General features: G+C 41.7%; 1 protein-coding gene across 6 annotated transcripts in view; it reads left to right on the top strand.

Annotated features, from left to right (window-relative positions):
- Positions 1-607: 607 nt before the first annotated feature.
- CCDC85A (coiled-coil domain containing 85A) overlaps positions 608-13791 on the top strand; it is a 205706-nt gene continuing 192522 nt past the window's right edge. Inside the window, exons 1-2 of one of the 6 annotated variants that reach the window (XM_038395594.2) lie at positions 608-1740; positions 5340-6264. In XM_038395594.2, coding sequence (XP_038251522.1) covers positions 1525-1740; positions 5340-6264 — 1141 coding nt within the window. In that variant the 5' untranslated portion in view covers positions 608-1524. The remainder of the gene's footprint in view (positions 1741-5339; positions 6265-13791) is intronic. The other 5 variants (XM_038395595.2, XM_043512338.1, XM_043512336.1 and 2 more) reach the window with 5 other exon arrangements.

Genomic DNA, 13791 nt, shown 5'->3' on the forward strand with positions numbered 1-13791 from the left:
TTGCCTGGTGCGGCCCCTGACCCTGCTCCTCAGGGGGAGCTTGCAGGCCAGCTTAAAACAGCTCGCCGGCCGGATGCGGCCCGGGGGCCATAGTTTGCCCACCCCCTGTTCTAGACCAGATGATCACAATTGTCCCTTCTGGGCTTGGAACTATGGATCATTCCTTGAACACCAATGACTCCTTCCCACCTCTTTGGGGGTAAGATATCTTCTGCCCAGAGTTGGGATGAGGAGATAAGGCAGCGAGGTTAAGTGGACTTGGTCAGCCATAGACTCTACCACTTTCTCCTCTATCTCTCCCGACTATAGCTAGTGCCCAGGCTCGTAGTAGCTCCCCAATAAGGAATGCTGCCCCTCCCTCCGTCCCCCTACCTTGCCATGGTACAGGCAGGGCATTCAAGAGGGCTGAGAGAAAAGAGGAGTTGGCCGAGGAGCCCGCTGTGTGAAGCTAGTTGGACAGGCAGCGGAGTCAGTGGCATGCAGCAGGTGGCGCCTGGGAGCCACGCTGGACTGCGGCTGCTGCGGCTGGCGGCTCCCTCCCAGTGGGCTCGCACATGGCACGCGCCTCCGTGAAAAGCCGCGCGCCGCTCCGGGTCGGCTCCCTTGTTCCAGGAGAGCCTCAGCGGGAGGAGCGGCGCGAGAGTCTCCGGCTGCCGCTGCAGGCGCTCCAAAGCTCCGCCGCCTCCCCCTCCCAGCCCCGCGTCCCAGGCAGCCTCCGTGCCGCCCAGCGGGTACGCGCCGAGGAGGCATGCCAAGGAGCGGGGCGGCGGCAGCGGCAGCGGCACTGCCCTCTGCCTGCACCCCTCGCTCTTACTGCTGCGCGGGCAGAGGGGGCGAGAAGCCAGGCACCAGAAGCTGCGTCTGCGGTTAAGGGGCGCTCCCCCCGCTCCCGCGGGATCCTGCTCCCCAGCCTCCTGCCCTCCCCGTCCCATCCACTATGGTGCTTCAGCCTGGGACTTTGCACTCCTGTTCTTGCGCATGGCTCCATCGCGTGCCGGAGGAGGACTGGGTACCGTCAGAGCCCTAATTAGGGAGGATGGCTTCGGGGGATGAGCACAGCCTCGGGAGCGGCGAGGAGGAGGAGAGCCAACTGCAGCTGACTTGCTGAGGAGGGTGCGACCCCCAGGCTGGCTGTGGGGGTCCCCCCCCAGACTTCAGCCCACCTCCCTCGCTCTGTCAGGATCTGCGGTCCGGGTCCGGACCCCGCCTTGTAGCAGCACAGCAGCAGCACATCGTGGCCAACTTGCTGGGAGAGAGCAGTCCCTGCTGCTGCCCTGGCTGAGGAGCTCCCATTCCCTGAACCCAGCGGCAGCAGAGCCAGGGGGTGGCTTGCTGGGGAGCGGGCTTTCTTTGGGGGAATCCCCCAGCGCAGCCCAGCTCCCCGCTCCTGCAGTCAGCCCCCAGCCCCAGGAGCTGCACCGGGCTGACTTGCTGGGGAGCGGGCAGAGCCCGGGCTGGCTTTGGGGTCCCCCCGTCTGCTGCCGGGGCGGCCGCGGTCAGGGAGGTTGGACTTGGGCGGCCACCATGTCTAAGACGGCGGATAGCGGCGGAGCGGCCCCAGCCGAGGACCTGTCCAAGGTGTCCGACGAGGAGCTGCTGAAGTGGAGCAAGGAGGAGCTGATCCGCAGCCTGCGCAGGGCCGAGGCGGAGAAGATGAGCGCGATGCTGGACCACAGCAACCTCATCCGGGAGGTGAACCGCCGCCTGCAGCTCCACCTCGGCGAAATCCGCGGCCTCAAGGTGAGGGGCGGGGGCAGCCCCGGCCGGCACGGGAGAGGGGGCCGCTGCCGCCTGGCACTGGGCGGGGCGCTCCTCCTGCGCCCGCTGCACCGAGCCCACCTCAGGGGCGCTGCTGGAGGGGTTTGGCTGCGGGGCTGTTCTGTGCTTGGGGCAAGAGTCTCCTGGTGGTATTTTGCGGGAAGGTTTGGAGAAGAGAAGCACGGATTCCCCATGAGGTTAGGGGGATGGGGAATGATGAATATGTCTTTCTCCCCCACATACCTGGACTGGCAGAAGGCCCTCTGTGGGTTCAGGGATCTGCACTTTCAGTCAGAGGGGGGATTTCCTGTCTGCATGTGCATCATCCAGGGACAATTCCCCTACCTCCTCAAATGGTTTTACTCAGTCATTATTTAGGTAAATTCTCACTGGGACTTGACAGCAGTTTGTCTCAGTGAGGACAGAGTAGAACCTGAATAAGGATGGCTGGATTCAGCCCACAATGAATAGGAATTGAAATCTTTTAAAAAAATCACTCTACTTTTATGTCCTCCCTAAAGTGTGCAGGAAACAGAAGTGGCAAACTGTGTGCAGGGTGTAGAACAAGTATATGGTGCAATGTACATCAAAAACTTTTGTGGTGATGGGTACCTTTGATTCTTTGAATTCTTGCCCTCAAAATGTGTAGATTTCAGTAGGTTTAAATGTTCTCATTTCCAGTGCATGTGAAAGGATACAATATAGGATGATGTTGGATGGATTCAAAGATTGTTGTTTTTAAGATTGTCTGACTGTTGTGTTAAACTCTGTTGCTGTCTAAAGATTGTTTCTTAATTTATCAATAAAGCTTCTCACCAGGCTTCTGAGAAGCTTTGATTATTTTCAGTGTGCATCACTAGTATTTATGCTTTCCAGTCCTGGGACAGATTGTTGGAAACCTCTGATTTTGGGTTCACTGATACCATGCTTTGATTTCTTTAGTGAGAGCATGTCCTCTGATTAAACACTAATATTTTCCTAATTCCCTCCTTTAATTTTTTAAAAAAGCCAATTGCAGTTGAAACTCTTCTCAAGCAAGATGTTTTAATAAAATCTATGAGTTGGGCATATCTTCAGAGGGTTTCCACTTTTGGACATGCTGTTTCTCTTTTAAGACCTGATCCAACCATTCTCAATGGAATATTTCCATTGACTTCAGGCCTCTCATTATTTATTCCTAATTGTTTTAATGTTTTCTGGGTGAGAGGCATAATCACTCATGGATGCTCACCCTGCCTTTGAGAACTGGGGCTGTATGATAGCTACAGCTATGATGTAGCATGCCAAAGCTGTTATATGGAACAAAAATTTACTCCAGTTGGGATTTATATAGTTTATATAGCTCACCAACACTTTCCATCCTGTTGCTCTGAGGGATGAAATTCTCAGGGAGTTCATTAACTGAGTTGAAACTGCAGGATTATGAGGGGGTAATGAGAAGAGACACATGGGGAAAGGTATGGACTTATAAAATATTATCTGGTAAAATTCTTGTCTGACAAAGTAGAGCAGATGCATACAGTTAGCCCATATTATGTACTATTATGTACAGAAAATCAGTGAGAGATAGAAGACTTCATTCCCCTCCTCATATGTCCTGTTCTGCAAAGCATGGCTAGACCTGTTTCTGCTTTGGCGGTAAATGACATCTGTCTGCACTTCAGGAGGTGCCAAGGTCCCATCTGATGATACAATTATCTTAGTAAAAATAAAGCTAAGGTTCTAAATTACAACAGCAATGCAAGGAAATGCAGAGTTTAGGCTTTCACTCTCTCTGTTGCTCTCTCCCTTGGTGTTGCAGGGGTGTGGCTAGAAAGTATGGGTTTATATACTAGGTAAATTTAATTAAGAAACCACATTGGACTGTGATAGGGAATGAGTAATAAGTTACTCTTTTAACTTTGAACTTCCTAAGCAATACTTTTGTTTCTTCTTTTTTTATTCTTCATATTTTTGAACTGGGACTTGAAAATGAATTTTCTTCTAATAATTTATAGGCCTGCTTTGTAATGTTTTAAGTATTAATTGTAGATGTTATTCATTACAGAAGCCTCATTCTCTCTTTAAAAACTTGAGCTTACTTCCAGAAGACTACATGTGATTTTCTAAGGTGTTTAATGGAGTTAGGTGCCTACACTCCACTGAATTTCAATGGGATTTGGAAAAAAGAAAAGGAGTACTTGTGGCACCTTAGAGACTAACAAATTTATTAGAGCATAAGCTTTCGTGAGCTACAGCTCACTTCATCGGATGCATCGGATGCATTGGATGCATCCGATGAAGTGAGCTGTAGCTCATGAAAGCTTATGCTCTAATAAATTTGTTAGTCTCTAAGGTGCCACAAGTACTCCTTTTCTTTTGCGAATACAGACTAACATGGCTGCTACTCTGAAACATAGGATTTGGGTACCTAGCTCCTACATGTTCCTTTGAAAATCCGAGCCTGTATAAACACTGCTGAATAAACATCCATCTTTGCTTCTGGGAAACAAAAAGAAAAAGGATTTACCCTAATGCTAAAACATCATATGTGTAATTCATCTCTGTATTTCAAATAAGACATAAGAGAGGAAGAAAAGGGAAGTATAGGAAATGTATTTAAAGTGTGAGCATTTAGAAAATAAATATGTGTCACAAATACACAGAATGTTACAAAAGCATTAAAAGATGGAAAAGAATACCCGGAGTTGTGAATGATGAATATAATCACAGGCCAGATTATTAAAACTAGGAACAACCATAACAAATGCTAAAAAAAGGTTTTTTTTGCATCATGTCCTGCTATAGCAATATCTTGAATGTTTTTACTTTAGAGCATGAATGTTCAGTAGTTAGAGAAGGGCATGGGGTATGGACTTCTTAGTCTTCTTTGAATTGAGACTCTAGTAAAAGTTATTTATAGGAAATGATTTAATTTCAGAATGGCTGAACCAGTCTGGACTAAATCAAACCTGACCAGATTCTTTTGTCCATAATTGGAACCAAATCAAATGAAACCCCAAACTCTTTTGGGCTCTGAAAAGTATGATTTATATATATATAAGAGTATGATTTTATATATATAAAACCTTCAATCATCTATCTATCTATCTATCTATCTGATTATAGATATAATAACATCAAAGTATCATCATATATATAATTATTAGTGCCTCTACACTTCCTGGTTTTATTCAGCAATAACAGACAAGAGGACATTTCATGATAGTGGAAATCTTTTGAGGGAAGCTATGAAAAATATATTTTTTTCTATCCAGTTTGAGATTAAAAGTTTTTGAATGAGTTTTGTTTAAAAAAGTGAACTCTTCACACCATATCTGAAATTAACCTATGAACCTTTGAGATTCATTCAGTGTGAGTTTAGTTTTGTGCTGCTTAATGTCTTTCTTTTACAGAAACATTATGCAGTCATAGTAGGCCAATTGTACATGCAAAATTGATTGATGTATGCTGATTAGAGCAGGATGGGGAAGTTAGATGACATGTCTACAACAGCTCTGTTAATTGGCTTATGTACTGTTAACATTAGAATTAATGTTAATTTTTAGACATTTCTCTCTAATTATTTTCTTTTTTTAAAGGATATCAATCAGAAGTTGCAAGAAGATAACCAAGAACTGAGAGACCTTTGCTGTTTTCTGGACGATGATAGGCAGAAAGGCAAGAAGGTATCACGAGAGTGGCAGAGATTGGGCAGGTACAGTGCTGGGGTTATGCACAAAGAGGTTGCCTTATATTTACAGAAACTGAAAGAATTGGAAGTGAGACAAGAAGAAGTGGTTAAGGAAAACATGGAACTGAAAGAACTATGTGTATTGCTTGATGAAGAGAAAAGTGGTGGAGCAGGCAGCAGGAGTTCCATTGACAGCCAAATCAGCCTGTGCCAGCTAAATGCAGCAAGTACTTACATACGAGATGTTGGTGATGGGAGCAGCACCTCTAGCACTGGAAGTACGGACAGTCCAGACCATCATAAACACCATCCAAATACTAGTCCTGAACATCTCCAAAAAAGTAAGGGCGAGGGAAGCCCTGAGCATCAAAAACATAGGAGTCTTAGCCCAGAGCATCTCCAAAAACCTAAGAGTTCTGGAAGTCCCGATCACCAGAAGCATCTAAAAGGACCAAGCCCAGAACATCATAAAAATGTTGGCAAAGGTAGTCCTGAACAGCAAAAGCATACCAGTAGTAGTCCAGAAACTCTTCCAAAGCACATTTTAAGTAGTAGCCCTGAACATTTTCAAAAACATAGGCCTAGTAGTAGCCCAGAGCATCAAAAGCACAGCAGTGGCAGCCCTGAGCATCTTCAAAAACACACATTGAGTGGAAGCACAGAACATCTCCAGAAAGTGAGGGGGACAAGCCCTGAGCATCTCAAACAACATTATGGAGGGAGTCCGGAGCATCTCAAACATCTTAGTGGGGGCAGCAGAGAAGGTACCCTAAGGAGACAAGTAGCGGATGATATGTCACCTCATCACAGGAGTGTATACAATGGAATGAATGGTGGGTCAATATATTTACTGAAACCACATTTACAAAGACTACTGAAGTAGATGTAAAATTATACCAGCCACTTTTGAAACGAACAATTACATGTAATGGTAAAGCCAATAAGAGCTAGATATTGTTATTTTTATTATTATTTCATTATTAAGTGAGGCAGACATGAAGTAGCTATTCAGACATCCATCGGCAGTTAAACTTAATAGATCAGTAAGGGATAATGAAATCACGTCACTTAAGTGTGTAAATGTCATGTCTGTGACAGATTAACAATTCTAGGCCCTGATCCTACAATGATAGTTATATAGACAGACCCTTAAACCTGTGTGGAATTACACTGAAGTCAGCTATTAGATAATAACAGCTTCTGGTTAGGTCTGATGCTGACTGGATATGAACCACCTACTTAAAGTTGAAAGCTTCTCCATCTCAGTGCCAGTTTCCTGAGCCACCCTGTCTTCTAGTTAAAAGATGAATCAGATAGCTTCCTGAAGGCCGTTACTTGGCCTTAGGCCCCTATAGTGTCCCAAACCCTATAGTTGGCATATATTTATTAATGAATTGAAAATAAAATGAACAGGATTAGGGAGAATTTTAAGTATTTTTTTTCTGCTCTTTAGTGTTCCGATTCAGAAAGTTAGCAATGGGAGTACTCATGTGCTTGAAGACAAGCACATGCTTAATATTTTCCTGAATTGAGGCCTTGGTATTTTGGCAGGAGAGAAACATTATGGAATCATCCTATAGAATTAATAGACAATACCTTTTAAAATCAACCTATAGAACTCAATAAAATAGTCTACTTCTGTTGTGGAATATTTATAGAATGGATGAAAAACCCACCTATAAATTCTGTAGATTTTTACAGTAATTTCCATAGAATCTGCTTAATTTAGTTCCTTTTACATTCTATATGAGGTTTCCATAAGGGAGGGCCTGAGTCTTAGTTATGCAGTTATAAAACCTATTCCTCATCTCTTCTCTCTCTGATTTGGAGTAGGGCATCCTGCAACTCTGCCAACAATGGAAATTTTACCTGAGTAAGAGGCTGAGGATAGGGTTTATAGGCTGCAGCTCTGCAAGGCCAGACCCCTGCACCTGCACGGAGCCCATTAACTAAAATGGAACTCTGTACTGGCATAAAGGTCTTCCTGTGTGGATCTGCTTTTAGGATCAAGGGCATAATGAATTACATACCTGGGTTGCAATCCTCATCAGCTTGTGACATTGCTCCCTCAAGTCAATCCATTTATAAATAATGCATGACTTACAAGAGGGTTTCGTTTATGAGATGATCTATTCCTCAGGCCTGTTGACTGGCTTATTCCTAGTGAAGTGTGGATTCACAACACCACCAAACCCTGAGGGACAGTTAAAATATGGAGATTTCTAATTAATTTTTAAAACAATTAATTAAAATGAATAATTGAAAAATGAGAATGTAGATTTAAAGATATAGACATTTTAAAAACGTTTTATGCTTTATTAAAGTATATTTCCTTTTTCATTCAGTTTATTTCATTTAAAATGAATGAAAAACATTGAACCTCCTAATATCTTAATGTAGTGATACATTTTCAAAGGGCCTCCTTATTTGCAACCACGTTATTCATGAATCTATCCACTTTGATACCTTAAATCATCTCTTAGCACAAACAAATATATATTTGCATGCTTGCAGACATAGATGCAGGTTTTGTGTGTGCAAATGGGCATGCTAACTAATATTCTACATACAAATAATGAGATCCCTTGAAAATTTGGACATGTTATTTCCAATGAAACTAGAGAAGTTGCAGGTTTAAACCTGAAGTGATTGGCATCTCTTGAGTAAAGTATTCCAGCTTTCCACAATTTGGGCTGAAGTTATAATGAGCTTGAAGGGAGGAGCCAGTAATTTGGGATTCTCTTTGTTAGCTATTGAGCTGGATCAGAATTTACGGCCACTCAAAATGCTCCTTTAATCCTGCCCATTATGTAATTATGTTAGTGGAGGTCTTTGGGTGCTCAAGGGCCTTCACTGTACTTTTCCTTTGTTTTTGTATAATATGACTTAAGTGTGAGTTCTGGGCCCACTGAAATCAATGGCAAACCTCCTAATGATTTCAGTAGTGTAGGATTAAACCCTCTAAGTTAAAACTTAGATAACTTTTTTGCTTCCGAACTATACTGTAACTGTTTTGTCAATTACTCTAAAAAATATGCAAGATAGACATTGGTAATAAAGAACTACATTTTCATAGGTGGCCTGTAAATCTGTTTTTGCACAATTCTACACATACTGGTGCACGTGCAAAAAGCCTGCACATTTTTCTCCCTGTGTTCTCCCCTCCTCCACCAGAAAAAATGTGGGGGAGGGATAGTTCAATGATTTGCACATTGGCCTGCTAAATCTGGGGTTGTGAGTTCAATCCTTGTGGGGGCCATTTAGGGATCTAGGACAAAAATTAGGGATTGTTCCTGTTTTGAGCAGGGGGTTGGACTAGATGACCTCCTGAGGTCCCTTCCAACCCTGATATTCTATGATTTGAGTGCAGAGGAGAGAATTGTGAATTAGATTACCCAGAATTTGAGTGCAAACTCAGGTTTTACATGTGCAAAGATGATGCAATTTATAAGCATGAACGTAGAAGGCCCTTGTGAAAACATGGCCCAAAACATAGTGTAATAGAATAGAAATAATGCTATAACCATTGCATTTAAAAAAAATCAAACTTGTTATAGGTACTTGGTATCCTGTGTGGGTTAGATAAAAATCTAGATAAATTTCCACCTCAGTATATATTCAACTACTACAAGACAGCATGTGTTTGATCAAATATCAATGTATAGTGTTCATTTTATGATGTACTGCAGGGGTAGGCAACCTGTGGCACGTGTGCCAAAGGCAGCACGCGAGCTGATTTTCAGTGGCACTCACGTTTCCCGGGTCCTAGCCACCGGTCCGGCAGGCTCTGCATTTTGATTTAATTTTAAATGAAGCTTCTTAAACATTTTAAAAAGCTTATTTACTTCACATACAACAATAGTTTAGTTATATATTATAGACTTATAGAAAGAGACCTTCTAAAAACATTAATATATATAACTGGCACGCAAAACCTTGAATTAGAGTGAATAAATGAAGACTCAGCACACCACTTCTGAAAGGTTGCCGACCCCTGATGTACTGGCAATCTCACTGCGATATTATTTGTGGCTATCATTTGTTTGACCAACAGGAATGAAATGTTCATGTTAGCGTATGATGAATAGAAAGGTTTAAAATTGTTTCAATTTATAGTATGTGTTAAATATGTAATCATAATATTATCTTATTATCAGAGGCCTGATCCAAACCTCTTTGAAGTCAATGGAAAGATACCTATTGACTGCAGCGGGCTTTGGACTGGGCTGAAGCGGTGTAGCTCTGCCTGATACCAAACCATCCTGTGAGGTGCCATAGTATCTCAGTTCTTACTTCGTTCAGCGGGAAGTGAGGGTAGTTAGTGCTTTGCAAGATTGAGCCCTATGTAGGCTAGAAGTTGTGTGTGTGTGTGTGTGTGTGTGTGAGAGAGAGAGAGAGAGAGAGAGAGAGAGTAAAATTTGGTATGTATATTACTCTAATAAGATAGTGCATTAACATTTTGTGGAATTTTTCTGCAGTGGGGACATGAACATCATTATTTCTTTAAAAACACAAAAGAGAAAAATCCTAACATACACACAAATGTTTGTTCCTTATTACAGTTGTGTTGCTTGCTTTGGATGTTGTTAATCTTTCACATTTGTGCTACAAATTTTGTCTAAGACTTCTAACTTGGCAGTTTAAATAACACGGGCCTGAAGCAACATAGCAGACTATGGTCATGTCACTCTTATGTGACAGTTAGAGCCTGAACACAAAATGAGTTGTTTTTTTGTGGATACAAATCCATTTCCAATTTATGAATTGTGAAAAAATAGAAAATGCTTAGAATTTGAGGTGCTCTGTTTTTTGCTGAATATTATTTTGAAAAAAATCCTATTATGCAGACTTGAAATGGACTAATTGCTCTTGATATTTGGAAAGCACTTTTGTAAGTAAACAAGACATTTCTAGTAAAATTGAAGCTCTTATAGGAACTTTTCTTGCTGTCCAAAATTCTTCTGTCATTAATACTTGCATCACCTCAGTACAGTTAGTAGCACAGTTATGATGGCAGAATTTTGCCCTACTATATGTGTTATAATAAATACAAAAGGTATAAAAATAGCTTAAGCATTTGATTGAAACTGACAAACACTATGGAGTTCAGGCTGTGACCAAGTGCAGCAGTATTTCTCTCAAGCAAAAATATTTGTAGGTTAAATGGACACACATCTTAAACTATGAATAATTACTGTTATAAATGTGTTGCTTTTTAAGGAAAGACAGTGCATAGCAGAACATACTCTTTGTATATGAATGAGCACAGAAGAAATTGCTCTATGTCTTCAGGGAGAAAAGGTTGAATGGCAATACTGCACTGATTTAATTGTTGTCTGCTGGGTAGTATGCAATGACCAAAGAACAAAGCAATGACATAGGTTCTTGTGCAAGTTTATTTAAGGTAAAATAACCCCCTTTAAAAAGTCAAAGTTTTCTCAAAGAATCAGCACACAGTGGTATTTAAGATGCAACAATTATTTTCCTATACTGAGAACAGATAATCATTTTGGTCTCTCAAATACGATGATGTGGTAATTTGTGTCTGAACACTTTGGAGAGACTTGTAAGTACTGCCTTACGTATTGTTAACCACACTGGGAATATTTTATTTATGCTTTAAATATTTTAGGATCTGGTGAATCATCTTTCCAAAAATGACTCCATATCGTAATAGGTGCACTAATGTTGGTTTATAAAGCAGCCTAATCTAGTTTAAACAGTTGTCTGTATGTAGTGGCATATCACTGATTACTGAATTACTAAAAGTTTAACTAAAGATTGAACTGGGAATCATACAATAGCTGACACAACAATGCACATAAAAGTGGGAATCACTACAAATGATTGCATTTAACAGGCCTCCATCCTTACACCAGTATAGGTAAGAGCAGACAACAATGAAACATGCTGATTGTATGAATGCACAGTGTTTCAGGCTGTATGCCTGTATTTCTGAAATGCCAGTAACCTTTTCTGAAAGGGTTCAGCTAAAAGTTCACCACTATGCAAAGAGACACAAAATAATGTGTGGAAACTTTTAAGACTGACTTTACTGTAAGCTAATGAGAAATACCCATTTTAAGCCAACATTGGCCACATTCCAAAGTTTATTGTTTAAGTTGGATAGTCATGCAAAGACAAATTTTGGTGAGATTTTCATAAGCACTCATTGGCGACCTAACTCTGCTCCTATTGAAATCAATGTCAGTTTCATCATTGACTTCAGTGGAAGCAGAGTTAGGTCTACAGAATGCTGTTCTAAGGAGATGAGGCCATGCGGTCAAGGTATTTTGGTGCAGCCAGCAATAATTCCTGTGTTGGGCCTTTGGAATAGCCCATGTCTGAATGCGTGCAATACACTTTCTCCATGCATACTGTGGCCTTATTTGTTAGGCTAGTAAGGAAAGGGCCCAGACCGCTCCCCTGGCCCTTCTTGTTTCATTCAGGAGTATAGCAGTGGTAACATTACACTTTCCTTGTGTTTAGGGAATGTAAGGGATTGGATTTTGGCTGGTTCCTATGGGACATAAAGGATGGGAGAAAGCTTATTCCACCTGTCTCTGTGCACTTTTGCACACCCACACAGGGCCAGTGAAGTCTGGATTGACCTACATCAGGCCTGTTTGCCATCAGTTTTTGCATCTCTATTTTGTATGTATGGTAGTTGTGCTCATGACTGGTGGCAGAAATCTCACCAATTCATTTTTTTTGTGATTTAAATAAACAGTAATCCTTTTAATTTGAGCATCAGATCTAGGGAATTGTTCTGTAAGTGCTATAATGATTCCTGTCTTATCAGTCTGGGGAATAAGAGAACAGTGTTCTCTGCAGTTTTACAGTATATCTTAACCATACCGTTTAAAATCATGTAAAAATTTAATCTTGAGATTTATATTAAGGTTTATTAATGTTATATACCCCCCTCTCTCTCTGCTTCTGTCTTTTTGTCTCTTCCCTATATGTTTAAAAAGTGACTAGTATGCTTGGGTGCATTAATAAAGAAGGAATATGGTAAAAACATAATATAAATAAATGGATATGAAGCAATGGCATGTGCTCACATGGAATATTGTGCTTAATTTTGATTCCCATACCTTGAGGAGGTACAGCAGAGATAGAAGCTTCAGGGCAGATCAACAAAGATGGTTGCGGAAGTGCGGGGGGGGGGCGGGGGGGTAGAACTTACATAGGAGGAGAGACTGCAAAAAGCTAGGATTAATTCACTTTGAAAGAAAAAAAAAATTGAGGGGACTTACCAATATTGAGGTAGATAAAATTACAAAGAGTATAGGAAAAGATTTTCAAAAGGCACAAATTGGAGTTAGGTGTTCAATCTTCATGGACTTCTAATTGGTGGTAGGGGTTTAACTGCCCTTTATGTCTTTGTAAATCTTCCCCAGAATGAAAACCAACACTCCTCCTTTGTGAACTGCCCCACACTCTGAGATGCTAGGTCACTCATTTAAGTGAATGGCAGGAGAACATAAACCACATAAAATGAACCTTCCATTAAAGCAAGTGCTACTTCATGCAGAATGCATCCAATGAAGTGAGCTGTAGCTCACGAAAGCTTGCTTATGCTCTAATAAATGTGTTAGTCTCTAAGGTGCCACAAGTACTCCTTTTCTTTTTGCGAATACAGACTAACACGGCTGCTACTCTGAAACCTTCACGCAGAATGTAATCAGCCTCACCACAGGAGTTCACAGAGTGTAATACCTTATCTAGGTTTAAAAGGAGCGGGGTGACCAACCATTATACATGTTGTTATGCATGTTAAAATAGGGGTAGTTACACTTTGTGATTCAGGGCATCATGATGCTGATTGTCTCAGGCCTCAGGAAAGAAATCTGCTCTTCCTCCATGTACAGCACTGTACAACTGGCCAGGGGTCTGATCCACTCCCATTGAACTCAATAGAAATTCTTGGGGATTGGTTTGGCACCCAGGTGTCAGATGGATTTGTTGAAATTTCTCTGAAAACACAGACAAAAGACCAATACCAGAGGCAAGATAACCCAGCTTGTTAGCCCAGTTGTCTGACTGGTGTGACAAATCCTATATCCTAGAAATCTTATTATCTAAACCCTGTTTGGTCCCATGCATACTGCATTCTTCAAGAGATCCATGGTCTACGCTGTATGTGATGGGAAAATGCCACCTAAGCAATATTTACAAACAGTCTTAGGGCTCCACCAGTTTAACAGGAGAGTTTAGCAGTAGGGGAACTAAAAAAACAGGTGCTTGTGTATCTGGAGAGTGGAGTTTAGCAAATATTAAACCTAGTATATCTCATGAGTAAAAGGCCAGTAACATCTGCTAGAGCCCAAGGTGTCCATGAGAATTCCTAGGTCCTG

Source organism: Dermochelys coriacea, chromosome 3, assembly GCF_009764565.3.
Source record: "Dermochelys coriacea isolate rDerCor1 chromosome 3, rDerCor1.pri.v4, whole genome shotgun sequence".
NCBI classification, from domain to species: Eukaryota; Metazoa; Chordata; order Testudines; family Dermochelyidae; genus Dermochelys; species Dermochelys coriacea.